The sequence below is a fragment of the Biomphalaria glabrata genome, chromosome 3, assembly GCF_947242115.1.
Source record: "Biomphalaria glabrata chromosome 3, xgBioGlab47.1, whole genome shotgun sequence".
In the NCBI taxonomy this organism is placed as follows: Eukaryota; Metazoa; Mollusca; class Gastropoda; family Planorbidae; genus Biomphalaria; species Biomphalaria glabrata.
In genome coordinates, this window is record NC_074713.1 from 32553360 (window position 1) to 32574112 (window position 20753).

General features: G+C 36.0%; 1 protein-coding gene across 8 annotated transcripts in view; it reads right to left on the reverse strand.

Annotated features, from left to right (window-relative positions):
* The window catches only part of LOC106052104 (EH domain-binding protein 1-like), a 111755-nt gene that overhangs the window by 51788 nt on the left and 39214 nt on the right, over window positions 1-20753 (reverse strand). For 7 of the 8 annotated variants that reach the window (XR_008777065.1, XR_008777063.1, XM_056024574.1 and 4 more), the window contains exons 12-18: window positions 13998-14401; window positions 13600-13632; window positions 12343-12435; window positions 11477-11591; window positions 10629-10673; window positions 4887-5003; window positions 3467-3525 (exon numbers count right to left, since the gene is read on the reverse strand). Coding sequence is in view for 6 of the 8 variants with exons in the window: in XM_056024574.1 (XP_055880549.1) it covers window positions 3467-3525; window positions 4887-5003; window positions 10629-10673; window positions 11477-11591; window positions 12343-12435; window positions 13600-13632; window positions 13998-14401 (866 nt within the window). In the remaining 2 variants the exon portion in view is untranslated. The remainder of the gene's footprint in view (window positions 1-3466; window positions 3526-4886; window positions 5004-10628; window positions 10674-11476; window positions 11592-12342; window positions 12436-13599; window positions 13633-13997; window positions 14402-20753) is intronic. The other variant, XM_056024575.1, reaches the window with a different exon arrangement.

The following is a 20753-nucleotide window of genomic DNA, read 5'->3' on the forward strand; positions in this document are numbered from 1 at the left end:
TAAAAATTTCTATTGTTTGTATTTTTCATTTATTTTGACAGATTTTAGGGTTATGGCATCACACAAGTAAACCTCATAATAATGTCAAATTCCTGAGTACTAATTATACTGACATGAAATGTTCGTGTAATTTAATGTATTTTTAATATAATGTATTTGTAATAATTACCAAAATTAGTAAATGATTTAGTATTCTTATTAAGGATAATTGTACAGGAATATACTTGGTTAGAAACAGTTAATCAACTTAAAATAAAAATGGCTTCAATATTCAAACATTTTAGATGTCTTTAATATAATGACAAATCCTGAGGCCTAGCTAAATCTCAAATTTCCTCCTTAATGTTCAAATATGAGAAAATAAATGATTAAAAAAAAATTCAGAAAAGAGATGAACTAATTATATATTTTTTTCTTTTTTTTTCTTATGGGAAGGGAAATTAAAGTTATACTTTATACTTGTTTTTATAGAAAGTTTACTTCACATAATTAGTGTTAGTGAAATTACAAAATTTTATGGTAGTATAATTTTATTATTTAGTATTGATTATTTTGAGAATATCAGAATTATTAAGGAATGTTTGAAATCTTGCTAATGTTTCTTAGGTGACCAATGAATTATTGAGCTAGCTACTTAGAACTCTGATATGGGGATAGAGACCAAATGCAAAATCTGCTCTAACTGCTCATCTTGAATCTAGAAATGCTACAGTTTATATGTTGATGTGCTAAGAAATATGGTCTGATCTGAGCACTGGTCAATACAGTAGTATAGTAGCCAACACTCTAAAATTGGACAAAGACAAAAGTAATGTTAGGTATCTTGAGTACTGGGTCAAAACAAGAAATGACCAGAACTCTAAAATTGGACAAATACAAAAGGCTAGAAAGCAACAAAAAAAAAATAAAAGAAAGAATTAAAGCAAAAAAAAATTACCAGTTCTTTCTGCTGGAAAATAAACAAACATTTCAGTCAAATAAATGAGTGCATGGCTACTAAGTGACAGGATACAATGAGACCAACCAAAAATGAAATATTACAATGATTTGAATGGGACCATTAAGATATAATGATAACTTATATATCACTCTAAAGTGTATTGAACCAAACATAACTGACTTTATTACAGTCATCTGCGTTTGGTCAGATGATACGTTATATTGACATTTATTGGTCCAGTTCAATAATTCATAAGCTACTATGATTACTATAAGTGTTTTGTCCACTATTTCTTTTGGAGCCAAAATCAGAAAAGGAAAAATCTGTAAGAGAGAGAGAGAGTGTGTGTCTGTCTGTCTGTGGGAGGGGGGGGGGTTAAGGACATTTAACATATATTTTCTAATTCTTCAAATCAGTGAAGAAACAAGAGGCAAACATTGTTTTTTTACTCAGCTCACAAAGAAATACATTTTCTCCAAACTTATATGATATATATATATATATATATATATATATATATATATATATATATATATATATATATATATAATATATATATATATATATATATATATATATATATATATATATATATATATATATATATATATCTAATATATAAAGTAGACTGTTTGGCGTATGTATGTATGTATGTATGTATGTATTCCCCATATAGAAATAAAAACCGCTTGACCAATCTTGATAAAACTTGGCAGAAATATTCCTTTGGTACCAAGTTAGACCGTAGTGTATGTACTGTGGCCCTAAAACAAACTTAAGACCCTCAAAAAAAAAACCCAACTCTATTACAGCTATAGTATTTTATGGATCTAGGCCATGTTTACAATGTTGACATGAGAAAAGATTGAAAGGATTTTGATCTAGATCTAATTTTAAGATCTAAACTTTGCACTTATAGTTTTTTTTTGACACATGAAAATACAAAATATAGTTTATTGATTTCATTATTTAATAAAATTAACCTTCAAATTTGTGTTTCAAAAGCATTTTTACATTAATTCGTTATTTATATCTGCGAATTTAGATATCCTGATGCACATTCTTTCATTAGACATTACCAAACGGTTACACATTAACACATCTCTCTAATGAGTCTATTCCTAGATCTAAAACTCTTATTGAACTCTTAGATGATAAAACTTCTTTTATATACTTTAACACATAAACATACAAAATCAAGTCTATTCGTTTCAAATTTTAATCAAATATATGTAGGCCTACAAGCAACTGTTTTAATTTGAAAAAATGGATTTAAGTAGATTAGCTATTTTGATTTGATTCATACTATTTTTACATTAACACATTCGCTTTATGTATTACATTATTATTTTGTTTAAATGTTTTAAAAACACTCTCAGTGACTATATCGACAGTAATACGCAAATAAAGACACGCGGGTCACGGGTAAAATATGTCTATTATATATATATATATATATATATATATATATATATATATATATATATATATATATATTTCTAATTCAATAGCTAAGAAATTCAATGAGGCTTTAGCTCTTGTGACTTAGTTGAGTTCTCCCTATTGCCACAGCAGCCAATGGAAGTCTGTAGCTTGTCTCTCATTAAAGTGCTGCCTCAAACTTTGTTGACATTCAATAGCACACCAAGATAGAGACTGCAGCATACAACCAACACCTATAGAACTTCCTGGGCCAAGCTTTCAGTACAAAAGTGAAGACATATTTGTAGGAGCACAACTTTTTTTGTTCAAGCTCCAATTGAAATCACAAAACAGTCGCTGATTATTTTCTTGCATTTCTCTTCAAAAAGTAATTAGAAATGCACAATTTAATTGGCTGGTATTTGTAATTACAGTAAGATACAATTGTGACAAAAATATTTTTTTATACACAGGTCTGTAAGGTTGAGCAATACCATACAAAAAAAACTAGACTTGGTGGTGATTGTGTTGCTATTTGTTATGTGTTGCTGAGTCTGAAAGTCTGATATATGTTATGTGTGTGTGTGTGAAAGTCTGCTATAAATTGTGCATCAAAAACAAAGAACTGAGTTCAGACTATAGATTATCTTCATTCTCATCTAGGCTACAATGCCAAATGGGTGAAAGAAAGTATATGGCTCTTCAGATGATGCAGTTTTAAAAGACAAATAGTCTAATGGTACAAATTATTTTCATCTACAGAAACTATCCATATTCATGTTTGTACATTGCACCTCTAGGGTAACTCTACTGGTTACATATAGAAAACCTTTTTTTTCCAATTAGTCTGTTTAATTTATTTTTTTCTTCTGAAGAAACCAAATTTCAACCATTCAGCAATACTCTAAACAAATGCACATCCAATGTGTCTTAAACTTAAAGAAAAGCAAAAGTAATATTTCTTTCCTTGAAGTACTTTTTGGGCATGAAAACCATTCTATGAACACAACAGAAATATTTCCATCATAAAAGTGACCACATCAACAAGTTTAGCATGTCATTATGTTTGCTAGTTTGTTCCTAAGCTGGATGATCCAAACTTACTTCATCAGTCAATGGTAGATCTAGTTCAGTATTCTCTTCATCACTGGATGGAATGCTTTCTGACAATAAGAAACAATATCATTTTAATTCAAATCTAATATGCATTAAAAATGTTTTGTGATCACAAGACTAAAGGCTAGCAGAATTTAAAACTAATTTATTCTTCAATACTTGTGGGATGCGTGGTGGAGAGGCTAAGTATGCTTGAACTTGGCTTGGCTACCTATGAAGGGGCCTCGAGGTTCGACACCCAACTCAAGCAGAGTTGTGTTTACTGAGTGCCTAAAGGTAGCACTGAAAAACCTTCTCCCAGATACCCCCTTCCCCCACCGGTCCACAAATGAGATTGGACCATAGCGATTGGACCTGAGCATGCTATAAGCATAAAAGTAGCGCTATATAAAGCTATACTTTAATTTTTAATTTTTAAATACCTTAATATGAAAGGATTCTGATAGGGAGCAATAGAGACTCATGTTGGACATTATTATCACAACACTGTCATTATAAATGTCAAAGCATCACTAAATGAATGAATAAATGTCTTATTTTCTCTTTCGGAGGCGCGGTGGCTGAGAACTTAAAGCGATTTGCTTCCAAACTGGGGGTCCTAAATTCAAATCCTGATGAAGATTGGGATTTTTAATTTTGGGATCTTTGGGCTCCTCTGAGCCCACACAGCTGTAATGGTTACCTGACATTAGTTTATGGAAAAGTAAAGGCGGTTGGTCGTTGTGCTGGCTGTCATTCTATTTTAGTATTTATCTGACACCTGTCATTCTAGTTTTGTATTTATCTGACACCTGTCATTCTAGTTTTGTATTAGTTTGTTTTCAGACAGATAATCCTTATTGAACTTCTAATATAGAAACTGGGCTGTTGAGTCTACTGAATACATAACCTCCCTAGGTGATGAAAGATAAAGCTTTTATTCTGGGTTCTGATGCTTGAAGTTTTTTTTAGAAAACATGTGTTCACGGAGAGCACAAGGAATCAAGAATGAAATGCTTTTTTTTTTAGCATAAGCAAAAGTTTTTCTTTCATAAACAAACTCCTTCAATGTCCCTGATTTTTTCATTCTTTGAATTTAGGCTTTCATAAGTAATGGTAACTTAAGATCTGTCTACTTTCTGTAACTCAAATGTTTGTTGAAAGGTACTTTTAGAATGGTTAACTACACTCAAACTCAAATGTTTGTTGAAAGGTACTCTTAGGCTGGTTGACTACACTCAAACGTTTGTTGAAAGGTACTTTTAGACTGGTTGACTACATTCAAACTCAAATGTTTGTTGAAAAGGTACTTTTAGACTGGTTGACTACACTCAAATGTTTGTTGAAAGGTACATTTTGACTGACATTTTTCAACCGATAGTTTTTGTTTTTATTATAAAAAATTTACTGAATGAAGAAATATAATTACCTTGCATTTCCTCAAAATCTTTAATAACAACAGCTGGTAAGCTAGACAATTTTGGTGTAGCTAGGGAGAGTTTCTTCAATTGAGGCTCTGGATGTTTTTTGACAGGGCTAACAGGTTCTACAAATGTGGGATAGAATATCAAAGTGTTCATTTAGAAATATTTGACAAAGACTAATGATTATAATAGTTTTAGTTTTATATTCGTCTTGTTTTCTGCTTATTTAAAACCTACACCCATGATGTCAGACACTTTAGTCTACATCAATGATGTCAGACACTCTACATCAATGATGTCAGACACTCTACACCCATGATGTCAGACACTCTACACCAATGATGTTAGACACTCTACACCCATGATGTCAGACACTCTACACCAATGATGTCAGACACTCTAGTCTACATCAATGATGTCAGACACTCTATATCAGTGGTCTTCAATGGTGGAGATATCGCGCCCTAGGGGGTGTTTTCGAGATTTTGGGGGGTGCTGAGAGCCAAAGGGGCGGTAGGGGGGCGCTGGGCACAAAATGGAGCTCTAAAGGGACGCTGGGCATAAAGGCAGAAAGAAGAAACTAAAGGTGCTCTGAAACAGAACAAATTTTAAAATTCTTCAACATTAAAGCTGGGAAACTAAATATAGACAAATTATAGTTAACTTGCTTCTAATTTAAGAACAGAAACAGCGTTAGAAAATGAGTTCGGGAATCCCATTTTCTATTTTTAAATTCTTACTTCTTTTACTGTGATCGGAGAGTATTTATTGTCCTTGGATCTTGCGCGTAAAAAGTTTAAGATTTGATCAACAAACTAGGTAATACGCCTTTTAGATTATATCTAGATATGTTAATATATTGATATTAAAATATTAATTGCAAAAAACATTAAAGGTAACATTTAATAGAATAATTTAACTTTTTAAAAACAAAAAACATTGATACAATGTTTTTACGAAAACTCACTGGGATGTCATGTAATATTTCCTTGAGATTTAGTGAATTGCCACTAGAAAAAAAGTAAGTTCTACTTTGATGGCATTTTCAGATGATAATAAATGACAATTATTAAACATCTGTTACTGACGTTCAAATTGAGTTGCATGAAAAAATAGATTTACAAAACTATGTCTTCAGTAAAAAGAATGTAAACATAGGAGGCACACAGTGGCGTAGCTAGGGTGGGGGGAGGGGGGGGGAGATTGAAAATTAGTGCTTTTTTAATTAATTAAATTAAATATTACGCAAAATGCAGTGACCCCCAAAGATGTCAAGCCCCCTGGACCCCAAACGATGGAAATTCCTAGCTACACCTCTGGAGGCACAACAGAGATGTGGCTGCATTTAAATGTTTCAGTAAAATTCCAAAACTGTGGTCGAAATTGGAATTATGTTTTAGCTTTTCAACATACATGGGTAACCTAGATTTAGTGCGTAACAAAGTTAATGAATAAGCAAAGAAAGAGACTGGATGTACCCACTAGAGGAGACCTTCGCCTTGCTTTGGCTAATTTAAAGCTTGAAATTTCTAATATGGTCAGACTGCAGGAGGCACAAGGTTACCAATAGCTTAATTTCATTTTGTAGTGAATTCAGCAATAATAATATTTATATTAAAAAGTAAATCTAAATTTACAATTAAACCTAAAAACAGTAGGCCCTAATATTCCAAAATTTTAACGGAGACTATTCTTAGGATTTGAAAGTCTTTACAATTAATTTTTGTGTGTAATCACTGCAAATTATTTAAATAATTTTTGCATAATGATAATATTGCCTGTTTTTGCCTTTAATTCCGAAGATTACGGCTGAGTCCAGTGTTTCACATAACTAAGCAAACCCAACTGCGACCTACATATTTTCCCGAATTTTATGCAGACAAAGCTGTTGTATGCTGGCTTTTCTTTGAGTATCAAATGTTTGTCCCGCAGTTTTTGTAAGAGCTCTCAAACTGTTTCGCTCAGAGGCTATCTGCTGCAAGAGAATGCTGCCAGATACTTTCCTCTATGCCAGTGAGAGCGAAATGGCGCCTAAATAAATCTTTATAGCGCTCACGGGGGAGGGGGGCACCTCTGTCACTCAGTCCTCCTCAAAGCTCGTCAGTCATAGGCCAAGGAGTTCACAACAATCGCCATTGGCATGCGGTCGTCTCCCAAGCGGGATAAGTGTTATTGACAGCATAAAAATTAATAAATAGATGATATTTTGTTTAAATTTGCCTTCTCACGCTTCTTTAACTGTTTTTCTTAGAGGGGGGCGCTGGCGGATTGTTGTAAAGAAAAAATTCGAAAAGGGGGTGGTAAGCCAAAAAAGGTTGAAGACCACTGCTCTATATCAATGGTGTCAGACAGAGTTTACATCAATGATGTCAGACACGCTACACCAATGATGTTAGACTGACTCTACATCAATGGTATCAGACAGACTCTACATCAATAATGTAAGACAGACTCTACATCGATGATAGACATTAAATCAATGATTTCAATGTTGTACTGTATGTGTAGTATTCCAATACGAATGTACAGTGCTCCCTTGTTTTCCCAAGACCACCAATGAAAATCAAAAGTACAGGAAAGATATTTTTCATGTATTTAATGAGTATTTGGACTTTCAAAACTCTTTATGTAATTTTCATAACCCTTTGCATTCAACAGTCATTCTATAATGTTTTTCATCTGAAACTAAATGTGATATCTTAAATCGAGTAATTCCTAAGTTGTGATTTAGTCAAAAGTAAATTTAAGGACATGAACAAAAACATATCATGAAAGTGAGAGATACTTGTAAATGATATATTTTGTCACAGGCCAAGTCTATTTTTTTTATATCAGGTGCTTTTAATTTACACACAATATAAGAAAATGATATTAAATCTAAACATTAAATAATAACATCTAGAATAACAAATGAACTTAAAAGAAGAGGAAAAGGATTTGTGAACTCTTCTTGGCTGACACTAAGCTAATACTAGCAAACAAACATAAGAGGAATTGATGACATTTGAATAGATTGAATTCAATCTTTCATGATTAACTTATTGTTTCCTTTAATATCCATGATATAGCGGCCATCTGCCCTCTTGAGAAAACAAAATGATAGTGAATCCTTGAGAGATGAAGTACAAACTAACGAGGGATTACTGTAATGTACTTTGTAATAGTTCAGTATCAAGGTGTCAATGTAGTCTGTCTATGAGGAGAGTATTTTGAATCAATAGAAACACTGTCAAGAAATGTAAATGCATGAAAATTTTGACATTAACTTGTATATGCAAGTTTAATTCTGCATGCAGAAGCCTAACCTTATGTTACTCAAGTGCATGCTAGTTAAAGAATCAACATGCAAACACTTTATACTACTGGCACTTCAAATGAAAAAAGTAAATCTTTTATCTTAATGACAATGCATATAATCTTATCTTATCTTATATAATACAGACGTTACTTCAAAAAAGAAGATGATTACGTCCTACGCGTCATGCATTTAGTCATGCATATTAACCAATGACTTAAATTCTGCCAAGTCACTGGTTTTCCTGGCTAGCTCAGGCAACCCATTCCATGCTCTAATAGCACTAGGGAAGAAGGAGTATTTGTACAAATTTGTCCTAGCATATGGGACGAGGAATGTGCCTTTATCTTTGTGTCTTTCAGAGTATTTTATTAAATTTTGTTTTTGTATTTGAAGATTATGGTTCAGTGTTTTATGTATGATTGCTACTTTACTTTTGAGCCTTCTGTCCTGAAGGCTTTCTAAATTTAGTGATTTTACTAAAGGTGTTACTCTAGTCAAATGTGAATATTCATTTGTTATGAATCTCACTGCTCTATTTTGTGTCTGTTCTAGTTTCTTAATGTTTTCTTGAGTTGAGGGGTCCCAAACAGAGGATGCATATTCTATTATTGGCCTAACCAAGGTTAAATAACATTTTAGTTTTATGTTCTTATTTGATTTATAGAAATTTCTTTTAATAAATCCTAATGCTTTGTTTGATTTTTTTGTAGTTTCATCAATATGTGGATTCCATGAAAGTTTTTCATTTATTATAACACCTAGGTATTTTGCGTTTTTAGTCTGTGTTACTGGTTTGCCATGAATAAGATAAGTGGAATTAATTTGTTTTAGTTTTTTTGTTACTCTTAACAACTGACATTTTTCTGGTTGGAAAGACATGCTCCAATTTGATTCCCATTTCTGTAATTCATCTAATTCTCTTTGTAAAATATCTGTGTCTTGTGTTGTTTTTATTGTTCTATATATTATGCAATCGTCTGGAAATAATCTGACTTTTGTTCCTGAACTAATGCAATTTGGTAAATCATTTATGTAAATTAAAAATAGTAGTGGACCCAAGACTGTTCCTTGAGGTACACCTGAGTTTACTGTTATCGGTGTTGATTTAGAGCCATTTATTATTACAGTTTGTTCTCTCCCTATCAGAAAGTCTTTAATCCACTGATGCAGTGGACCACTAATGCCGAAATATTTTAATTTTTTAAGCAAACTATATATATAATCATCCTAATGATCTACTTCTATATTTCCTATAGCATTCATTTGAACATCCTAGTTTATCATCTGTTGCATGTTATTCTTAACATCTGTGCATCTTATAAACATATTGTTTAAGTCTAGACTTCTACCAGAGTGCTTCATGGCTTAGCTTTAATGCTATTTTAATTCCTTCATATTTGACAGCAACAGATTTCAGATAGAAACAGTTCACAAACTTTGAGATGGGCTGCAGGAAAGAGGAAAGTTCTCAAGATCAAAAAAAGTTGCTGTGAATCTCCAGCTAACAAAAGAAAATATCTAGATAGAGTGACTCATAGCTAGATAAGCATATCCAATTAAAAGCCTGTAATGTTTATAAAGTGTGACTACAAAGCAAAATCTTAATGCAATATCATTCATTTCAGTTACAAACAACTTTGTGTAGAGATTTATATCTATCTACCAGTAAAAAAAATCTGTTTATAGTAATTATAAAACTAAATATGTTTTCAAAAATAAGTTTTTTTCAAGTTTGTTCATTCAATTTGTATGGATCTAAAGGTTAGTAATGAAAAAGTCTGTTGCCTATTGCCTTACCTTCAAAGTGCTTTATTAAAAATGAGTTTTTTTGCATATGTAATTTAAAAATTAAATGGTTCATTTTTAGAAAACAAAAAAGTAGCCGTTGCTTCAGATTTTCAATATCTTTTTGAGTTTTTTTTAGTTCTAAACAGGATGGACAAACAGACCACACAAATCTAATAGCACTATTCCCCATCCAGGAACTGGTAATAATAATAGTCTACAATAGAAAAAAAATTAACACTGAAGTACATCTATGACCATTCCAGCTGAAAATAGTGTTCTCTCTCTCTCTGTTTGGTGTATCTGTACTGGAAACACATTATATTCTGTACAGTAAATAAATAATGTACCAAACACAGGTCTTATTTTGTAAAAGTTGGGCTGAATGTTTATGTTTTGAAATTACTGGTTAACATTTAATTATGCAACTCATGCAAAAAAAATATAGGTCCACTATTGAGTTATTAGTTCAAGGACAGTTAAAAGAGAATTATATAAATGTATATTTTTAAAATGCATAAAATAAAAAGCATGCACAAAATTATTATTTTTTTTTTAATTTCTTCAAGGACGTTCAAAAATGTATAAATGAATGTATTGAAACAGAATGGGTGATTTTTTAAATAAATGGCTAAGTTTTGGGGGGAAAAGGAACACAACCTACCTGTTATGTGAACAAGTTTGGTTTCAATCTTCACTGTTTTCAAGGCTGCCAGGCCAGGGGAGATAATGCACAACAAAATTAAAACAAAAAAAGGGAACAAAAACTCCTAGAAAGTGTACTAGAGTAACACTAGGTTTGATTTGTTTTGATTTGGATTTTTTGGCTGAGATCAAATTCAAACAGAAAATGTTCATTCAATTCAATGACATTGAGACAATATTTAGATCCAAGCTAAACATCACAATATTGACAGGCAACATGGAGAGTGAGTGTTGACATTGCTCTATTAGTACTACACAATAAGTGAAACACCATTGTGACATCAACCAATCAAGTGCTTGTTAGTTATCTAATCAGTGATGCTGTGCTGGAGGGACATGGGCAAGTTTAGTAACTCAACTAGTCAATAAACTTTCTGTAATACCTCAGTTGAATTAAAAACAGATTTTCTTGTCATTTAATGACAGTAGTGGTTTCCAAACTTTTCATTTTATTTCCCAAAGGCTCAAAAGCTTTTTAAAAAATCCTTAGTAAAACCAATCAGGGTGACAGGTTGGAAACCACTAGATGGCTGGGAATAAATTCAACAAAAAGTGGGTGAACACAAGTACAGCCAGACAACCAGCCATAGTGATCATTAGGAAGCAACTGATGGTGATCAATTTTAATGGTGGATTTTTACAGTGAGATGAAAGGATTTGTAACAAAAAAAGGGGGTGTTATGATACCTAGAATGTTTTCAATGTAGACGTTAAACCAAACAGTACTGATAAAAATGTAAATAGTTACACAATATACTAACAACCAGATGCAGTGCCTACAAGTGGCTGTGTGGTTGTACAACTTACCTGTGGTGACTGCAGGAGGATGTACTACAGGTAACTCAGGTAACTTCTCACTAGCCCTAGTCTCTGCTATCAACTTCTTAGCCTGTTCCCTCAACCTTTTTTGTTTTTCATCATTCTAATAAGAGTTCACATCAATATTTTGAACATTCAATTGAGCTGAGACTAATCTAATAGACTATATATACATTTCATCAAAATATCAAATCATTGTAATTAATGCCATAAATCATATAGTAAACCTTGGGGAGTTATCACCTTCTACCAAGCAAGTCCCCAGGTGGCAGACAGGGGAAAGACCCTTAGATATAAGGGTTAGCTGTAATACCAAATAAACAGCCACGGACCAACTGGTTTGCATTCATGGAGGATGAGGTGGAGTATTCCAGTGGTTAGAATATTTACTAAAAACATCTAAGAAATCCAGGGCAATGATTGCAAAAAGCGAGTATAGGGTTCTCAAACTCTAAAGCCGGGTAGATGAAGCTCATTAGCTAGGGATAGCAGTTCATCTTAGGAGAGAAAACTGAAAATAAACAGCTGCTGCCTTGCAGATGATCTTGGATGATCAAAGGCTATGGGAGCACACCCAAAAAGAAAAGCAGGCTAAGTCGGAGTCCATTGGCCTCCTGGCGCATAACACATTGACACGGATATAGTAAATTTAAAAAATTATGTGATTTAACTAATAAAAAGCAAAATCTGATTATATATATGGTTTACTTGATAGCAACAACACATTTTTTCATAAAATAACTTAGCTAGGCACAAAGGTTAGATGGAAAGTTTGTTCAACTGATGATCTCAAAACACAAATAAAATGATCATTAGGTTTTTATTGACATGAGACAAGACATTCCTGATCCTACCTGAACACTTTCTGGCAAATTTCCTGATGCTAAATCCTTCTGAGCTTTTTCCAACAGCTTCCTGGCTCTTTCTTTTAATTCTAAATGAGCAACCTTATGAAAGAGGTGTCAACATCTGCTATTAATCTATTAATAAGCATGCAGCTATGAATTTAATCCCTTAAACTGCTCTATTTAAAACTGAATTTTGTTCAAGTCATTTTGTAATCCCGTTCTAAGGTAAAAGATGACACAAGTGCTTGTGGTGTGTACAAGCGCACTATCGAACCAGAACAGTAAGGCGCTAGGATACAAAAAAACAGTGTATCAAGCGATTGTGGAGAGTCTGAATGTTTGCAAACTAAGGAGCCGTCTTTTGTGCTTCCTGAAGGTGTAGTAGGGACCTGGAGCGAAGTGGGGAAGGCTATCGTTGGGCCGTATTCAGGTTGCTGGTGAAAGGACTTGTATAATTAGTGACAAGACTCTTGGAATGCAAAGGCTGTAATGTGTTTGTCCTGGTAAATAAACACACAAATTTATTTACTGTAGAATTTCATTGAGCCTTTGATTTACAACAATATGATAACTAACAATGTCTATTTTATTTCTGATTCTCCTGTTTATTGCTAGACTCACAATAAAATTAGTTGAAATAACATTTATTTAGCAAAGTTTCTACACTACAAATGACTTACTACAATGATTTAGTCAAGTCTGGATGTAAAAGTAATAGAAAACAAATTTCTATCAGACACTTAGTCAAGTCTGGATGTAAAAGTAATAGAAAACAAATTTCTATCAGACACTTAGTCAAGTCTGGATGTAAAAGTAATAGAAAACAAATTTCTATCAGACACTTAGTCAAGTCTGGATGTAAAAGTAATAGAAAACAAATTTCTATCAGACACTTAGTCAAGTCTGGATGTAAAAGTAATAGAAAACAAATTTCTATCAGACACTTAGTCAAGTCTGGATGTAAAAGTAATAGAAAACAAATTTCTATCAGACACTTAGTCAAGTCTGGATGTAAAAGTAATAGAAAACAAATTTCTATCAGACAATTAGTCAAGTCTGGATGTAAAAATACACTAAGAAATCCTATGCCATCAAAGAGTTCTGTAAGAGTTATTTGTAAGAGATATCTGTAAGAGATATTTGTAAGAGTTATCTGTAAGAGATATTTGTAAGAGTTATCTGTAAGAGATATTTGTAAGAGTTATTTGTTTATTACTATGACCAAAGGTCAATATTTTTAGCATGATTACTGTCAAAGCCTACCTCTGGTGACACAGTTTTGTCTTCAGCATAAATCTAAGAGGAAAACAAGAAATTAAATATATTTAAATAACTAAACAATATTTTTAAAGATTATTTATGTTTGTAGTTTTAGTGAAATAAGGAATTCATAATGATCAAACAAATGAGTTTGATGGTATTGTGAACTAATGATTGCAGTTCATTTAAAATGTGTGTAATACATATATTGTGGTAAAGATCAATGCATCATTTCCCTGCTAGGCTCTATTGATTTTCTGATGCTATGTTGCTTAAAAGACTGAATGTCAATACATTTATTCTTATCCACTTCAAGGGTAAAAAAAAAATAATTTTCTTATGGTGAAAAAAAAAATTGATTGTTTTTCTTTACTTTACCTCTTTAAAAAAAATAAACAGACCTGATTCTCTTGGACTGAAGTTTCTTCCCCATCTGAATCAAATGGATTGAAATCTTTACTTTTTGATTTCTCTCCAGGGGGGCTGGGTGCCCTACGTGTTTTTTTCTTTTCAAAATGAATGTGTTGTGGCACTTGGTCACTGACAGAGGCAACAGAAGGTATCACAGGATCTTTGCTTGGCTGAACAGATTTTAGTCCCACTTGTGGGATGTCTGGGGCTTTGCTTGTTTTCTTTTTCTCTATTGGCACAGTTGGTTGTTGAGACAATGTGGCATCATCAAAAGAGGAGGATTTCTTCACTTTGGTTGGTGCAGACATTGAGGAGGAGGAGGAGCTTCTAATGGCTGCTCTATAACCATACATTTCTTCGGAAATTCTTTGCTCATTTTCTTCGTCATGTTCACCTTGTGATTAAAATAAACAAGTTCTATGGCTCAGGAAATACAGAAAAAGTTAACATTAAATATATACATACATACATCATTGTATAAACTGTTTATAGTTACTTTTGAAAATAGTATTGAATCTTGAAAACTTAGTCACAGTCAAAATAGATATCACAGTGACAAGGTAAGACTTGGGTTTAATTTTTTACAAAGCTTCTATCAACTCACTCTGTCTCTCTGTATAATCTTGAACACGTTATTTCTCCCACTTTCCATTTTGGATTGTTAAAACTTTTCACAATTATTCATTGCCCCTAACAAAACCTAAAACCTTTGAAAAATTGACCAATTATTTTATCAATTTTTCATAATTAATTAATTTTGTTTTATAAAGAGTCAGTACTAGATAAGGGGAGATAAGCCATATGTAGAGAATTAGGTCATCGGTTAAAAATTAGAAACTAACAATAGTTAAATAAAAAACCTATTTCATTAAGTACTCTTGACTGGCTCAGTTGCTAATGTGTTAGCTTGAGCCATCCAGTTCAAATTAAAGTCAAACAACTTTCTTTTTCTTCCCACCGTCCCACAAAAGCATAAAAATTGTGTTAAACAATTGGTAAAAATATTTCTAATCGCACAGATTTATTATTGTTGGTCTAGATCTATTACAAATTTAATTACATGATTGATTTAAAACAATTGATACAATATAAACTTTGCTTTTAAAAAAGTATTTTGTAAATATTTTCTTGTTACCTTAGGATTATCAGACTAGGACCAACAAATCAACCATTGTTTCAACTAAGACAAATCTGAACTAAAACTAAACAAGAGCTGATGTAAAATGAAACCAATCTATCTAAATTAGGAGAAAATGTACATTGGGACTAATCTCAAATACATAAGTATAAGCTATATTATCTGTCTCGGAAGACAATGTATCTAGATGATGATGATTTTGATATTAGGCACATCGGCACAATTTAGGCCATGTCGTGCCTGCAGTCCCTTAAGGATTACTCTTTCTCTAAACAACAAGGGCCTGATTCTATACAGTCATATCATTAAAATCAAGGTCTATTCACAGTTAAAATAGTAAAGGTAGTAAAAATTTAATTATTTGGTAAAAATCTAATGTAAATAGTACATGTTCACAAATTCATAAATCAGATCTTCGTAGATAGCCCCACTTCCCGGATAAAGCCCAGTACCTTCCCAGGATCGACATTATCAAATAGTGTTTTAAGCCAGTGGCTCTAAAATATTTCTCCCTGACATCCTGGTATCTGGGGCAATCAACGAGGATATGTTCCACGGTGAGGCGAGAGTCACAGTACTCACAAAGTGGGAGCTCCTCTCTCTTCAGCACAAAAGAGTGTGTGATGTAGGTGTGGCCAATCCTAAGTCTGGACATGGTCGTGCTACCACGCCTTGTCAGACCCTTAGATGTGGGCCGCCACCCGACATCCGCCACAATCTGCCTGAGTTTACTGCCATTCTCGATAGGTGGAAGAGGCAATACTTTGTCTCAGGTCCAAGCAGGGAATTTGGGTTCCTGACACCGCATGATTTAGGGCTCTCTTTGCTTCTCTGTCTGCGGCTTCGTTTCCCTCATTGCCAACATGGGAGGGGACCCAGATAAAGGTGACATCCCTACGGTCGGCTGTTATTTGGTCCAACAGCTTCAGGCTCTTATGTACCAATCTTTATCCGCCCCAAAGCTTGCAATGCAGATTTGGAGTCGGAGCAGATTATACATTTCCTCCTTTCTGATGCTTTAACGGCCATAAGTGCAAGCGATATTGCATGCAATTCGGCCGTAAAGATGGAGCAGCCATCGGGGAGTCTACAGGAGATTGTTTTGTTCCGAAAGGAGCAGGCACACGCGACCTTTCCATCCATTTTGGATCTGTCTGTGTAGATGGTGCCACAATCTACGTAGCTCTCCTGCAGTTCCCTAATGTGGACTTGTAGTATGCTTGGGTCTGTATTTTCTTTTTTGAAATTAAGGAGGGATAAATTTAATTTAAGTTTATTCATTAGCCAAGGAGGATTCTGAGGGGTTTCTATTTTAGAGATTTGGTCAATGGGTGGGGTTAAATTTTGGATGGGTTCTCTCATTCGAAGGCCCAAAGGCTGTATGACGTTAGGCCTTCGATTGTATAATTCTACCTCTGTGGGGTTAAATATGGAGTCGAAAGCAGGGTTCGTGGGGTTGGATTTTAGCTTGACTATATACTGCATTGCAAGCTTTTTCATTCTTATATCCAAGGGGAGTTCTCCAGTCTCCACATGGAGACTTGGGATAGGTGATGTACGAAACGCGCCGAGACAGGGACGCAGGGCAGCATTTTGTATTGGTTCCAGTATTTTTAGGTACGACTTCCTTGCTGCTCCATATATTATGGATCTGTAGTCTAGCTTGGATCAAATTAGACTCCGGTAAAGCAGCAGCAAGGTAACTCTGTCAGCTCCCCAGTCCATATGGCTGAGTACTCTAAGTATGTTTAATGACTTTTGGCATTTCTTCTTAAGTTCCTTAATGTGGGGGAGAAAATTAAATTTGGAATCTAAGGTGAGGCCTAAAAATTTTGTAGTTTTCACGACAGGGATCTTCTTTTTGTGTATAAATAGTTCAGGGTCTGGGTGGAGTCCCCTTAGATTACAAAAATGCATACTAACTGTTTTGGAGTCTGAAAATTTAAAACCATTATCGTTTGCCCAACCCTGAATTTTGTTTAAACATAACTGTAATTCTCTTTCTAAGGTGTTCATGTTTTTCCCATAAGTAAAAATGACAAAGTCATCAACATAAAAAGAGCACTCTATGCCAGGGGACAGCGCATTTATGATGCTATTTATTTTAATGTTGAACAGGGTGACTGACAGAATGCTGCCCTGGGGTACACCCATTTCCTGGTCATGAGTGTCAGAAGCGGAGTTGCCCACTCGAACCTGAAATTTTCGATCTTTCAGGAATTCCTCCACAAAAGGGGGGAGGTGTCCCTTAAGCCCCATAAGCGCCATGTCACGTAGAATGCCATGTTTCCAGGTTGTGTCATAGGCCTTTTCTATATCGAAGAATACAGCTACTAGATGTTCTCTTCTGAGTAATGCATTTCTAATATAAGCTTCCAGCCTTACCAGGTGGTCAGTTGTTGTCTACCCCTGCCAGAATCCACACTGGTAGTTGGAGATCACTTTATTCCTCTCCAGGTACCAGACCAGCCTGCTGTTAATCATTCTTTCCATGGTTTTGCAGATGCAGCTTGTTAGTGCTATTGGTCGATAGTTAGCTGGGTCAGAGCCGTCTCTTCCCGGTTTAGGTATCGGTATAACTGTGGCTTTCCTCCAGCTGTTTGGGAAAGCGCTTGTTTGCCACACACAGATATAGACCCCTAGCAGGACTGCCAATGAGGGTTCGGGAAGGTGCTTGAGGAACTGGTAATGGATTTCATCTTCTCCAGGCACTGTGTCATGTGACTTGTCCAGCGATTCCCTCAGTTCCTCAAGCGAGAACGGTTTGTTGTAGTCTTCATTGTTCTCTGACCTGAAATCAATGGGGTGTCTTTCCTCCCTGGTTTTGACTTTTTGGAACTCTGGCGTGTAGTGTGCAGTGGATGATTTTTCTGCTATTGAGGATGCAAGGCAGTCAGCTATTTCTCTGGGGGACGTGACAGTTCGTCCTTGGTTTTTCAGTTGCCCTATTGCATTTGATTCTTTCCCTTTGATTCGCCTTACTGCCTTCCAAACCGCTCTAGCAGAAGTTTTGGCATCCAGACTGCCGACAAAACTTCTCCAGGAATTCCTTTTGGCTGACCGTATGGTTTGTCTAGCCTTTGCTCTAGCTATCCTGAATAGCTTTAGGTTTTCCTGGGAAGGATTCTTTATAAATGCAGCCAGTCGTTTTTTCCTATTGCCAATAGCACTTTTGCAAGCTGTATCAAACCATGGTTTGCTAGGCCGTTTTGGATTTGCGGAGGTTAGGGGTACAATTTTCTGGCTATACTTAGTAGCTTGCTAGCAAAGGTATCAGCTGGGTTCTGTTCATCGAGGATATTTTCTGTGATATCCTCGGAGCATCTTTTTTGGAATTGTTCCCAATCGGCCTTATTCAGTTTCCACTGCTGAGGTTGTCCCAATGAGGGGAGATTGTTAGTAATGATGATTGGGAAGTGATCACTTCCCCGTAGATCATTGCTAACTGACCATTTAAAGTTGTCCAGAAGTCCGGGGATGCATACGGTGAGGTCAATGCATGTGAGTGATCCAGTTCCTGGGTGCAAGAAGTTTGGTGATGCATCATTAAGTATGCATAGATCATGTTGGAGGAAGATATCCTCCAGCATATGACCTCTTGTGTCCGTATTGTTGGATCCTCACATGGTGTTATGGGCATTGAAATCCCCAAGGATTATATAAGGCTGGGGGAGTTGTTTCAATAGGTCATCCATGTCTGTTGGGTTTAATGGAGCGCCTGGTGGTAGATACAGGCTGCAGCAAGTGATAACCTTGTGAAGGGTTATCCTAGCTGCTATGGCCTGTAGTGTGGTCTGTAGTTCTACCCTCTCATGGGGGATGCTATCCTTCACAAGGATACAGACTCCGCCTGATGCTCTCTCTGCATCCTCAACATTCTTGCTGTAAGCACTGTAGCTTTGGAAGCTGATGCTATCTTTCAGAAATGTTTCCTGTAAGCAGACAGCTACAGGAGTCTCAGAGTCCATCAGTAGCTGCATTTCCTCATAATTGGCCTTGAGGCCTCTACAATTCCACTGTACAATTCTGGAATCCATGGCTTATTCTAGATGACCTACTTGGAGCTATTTGGCCTTGGGAGGCCCCCGAAGGGGTTTCCCTTTATTCCAGTGACCTTGGTATTTTTATTCTTGGGTTTCGATGGAGAGGAGGACAACCCCTTTTGGGGGAAGTCTTTCTCTCTGGAGAGGGGAGATCCCTCTGGTTAGAGTGGAGGTTATTTCCTCCTCTCTCACCTTGGGCATACTCTCCGCTTTGATTTCTCCCCTTAGGGAGTTGGTCAACCTCTAATTCGGTAGAGGTTAGGGTGTCTGGCTGGGTTCTCTGAGAAGAACCTGTGTCAGACATGATGTCTCCGGGTTCTCCCGGAGTGTTGGTTTTGACATGCTGCTCAGTCTCCATGCTCTCATCAGCGAGCACAGAGAACCTGTTCTTTAGCATGACAACAGGGCTTTCCTTTTTCTTCGGAGGTGTGTTCTTTGGCGGTGTTTTCTTCTGAGTTGGAGGAGGAGGAGGAGGGGGTGGTGGGGTCAATGTGTCCGTCTGTGTGGCTATGGATCTTCCTATCTTAGCAACAGCCTGGGCGTAGGTCTTTGTCAAGATGAATTGGCCCTTGGGTAGGGCCAATACAGCCGATTTCGCCTGGCTGAAGGTACATCCATTTCTTGCCTTGTACTCCTGCAAGGCAACCTCCTGTTTCCACACAGGGCAGTCCTTGGAGAAGGCTGAGTGGCCAGCGTGACAGTTTGGGCATTTGAACTGGGCTGTGCAGCCCTTGTCCTCATGACCCTCTCCAGCACATCTGGCACACACAGTGTTCCTCTTGCAGACTGCCGCGCCGTGTCCATAACCCTGGCACTTGAAGCACCTCATGGGGTTAGGTATGTAGGGCCTCACTGGAACTCGTAGGTATCCTGCCTTCACATACTCTGGCGGTGTCCTAGTTCCGAATGTGAGGATAATAGTGGCGGTTTTGACCTCCTCCCCATCCCTGCGCCTGGTAATGCGCCGGGCATGGGTGACTCCTTCAATGCTCTCCACTATTTCCTTCTCGGAACATTCCAGTAGGTCCCTAAAGCTGATTACACCTCTGCTGGTGTTCAGACTCTTGTGTGGCATGACTTCCACTTGGAGATCACAGAGTCTTCTGCATCTTAAAAGCCCATCAGAGTGTGTCTTGCCATCTACTTCTACAAGAATTTCCATTGATTTGTGTAGCTTAGACACACTCTTGGGCTCTCCCACTACTGACTTGAGTCCCTTATAGATAAGGAAAGGGCTCAGCTTTGTCAGGCTTTTCCCCTCCTCTGTGCACCTGACCACCAAAAATGATGGCCAGGTAGTACAGCTTTTTGTGGCCTCCTCCTTTTTTGCCTCAATACGGCGTCTCTTGCCCAGACTTAAATCTGGGGCAAGTAGTTTATTGGTTTTTTTTTATCCATATATATTTTCTTGTTAATTCGGCACCTGTGCTCCCCACCATCGAGTCCAACAAGGGGACGGGCCATTCGGATGTCCAGAATGAGCCCGCCAGGGCTACACAGGTGCTATACTCAGTCAGCTGCTGCATCGGACATGTGTCAGATACAGCAGCTCCCTGATTGACCCT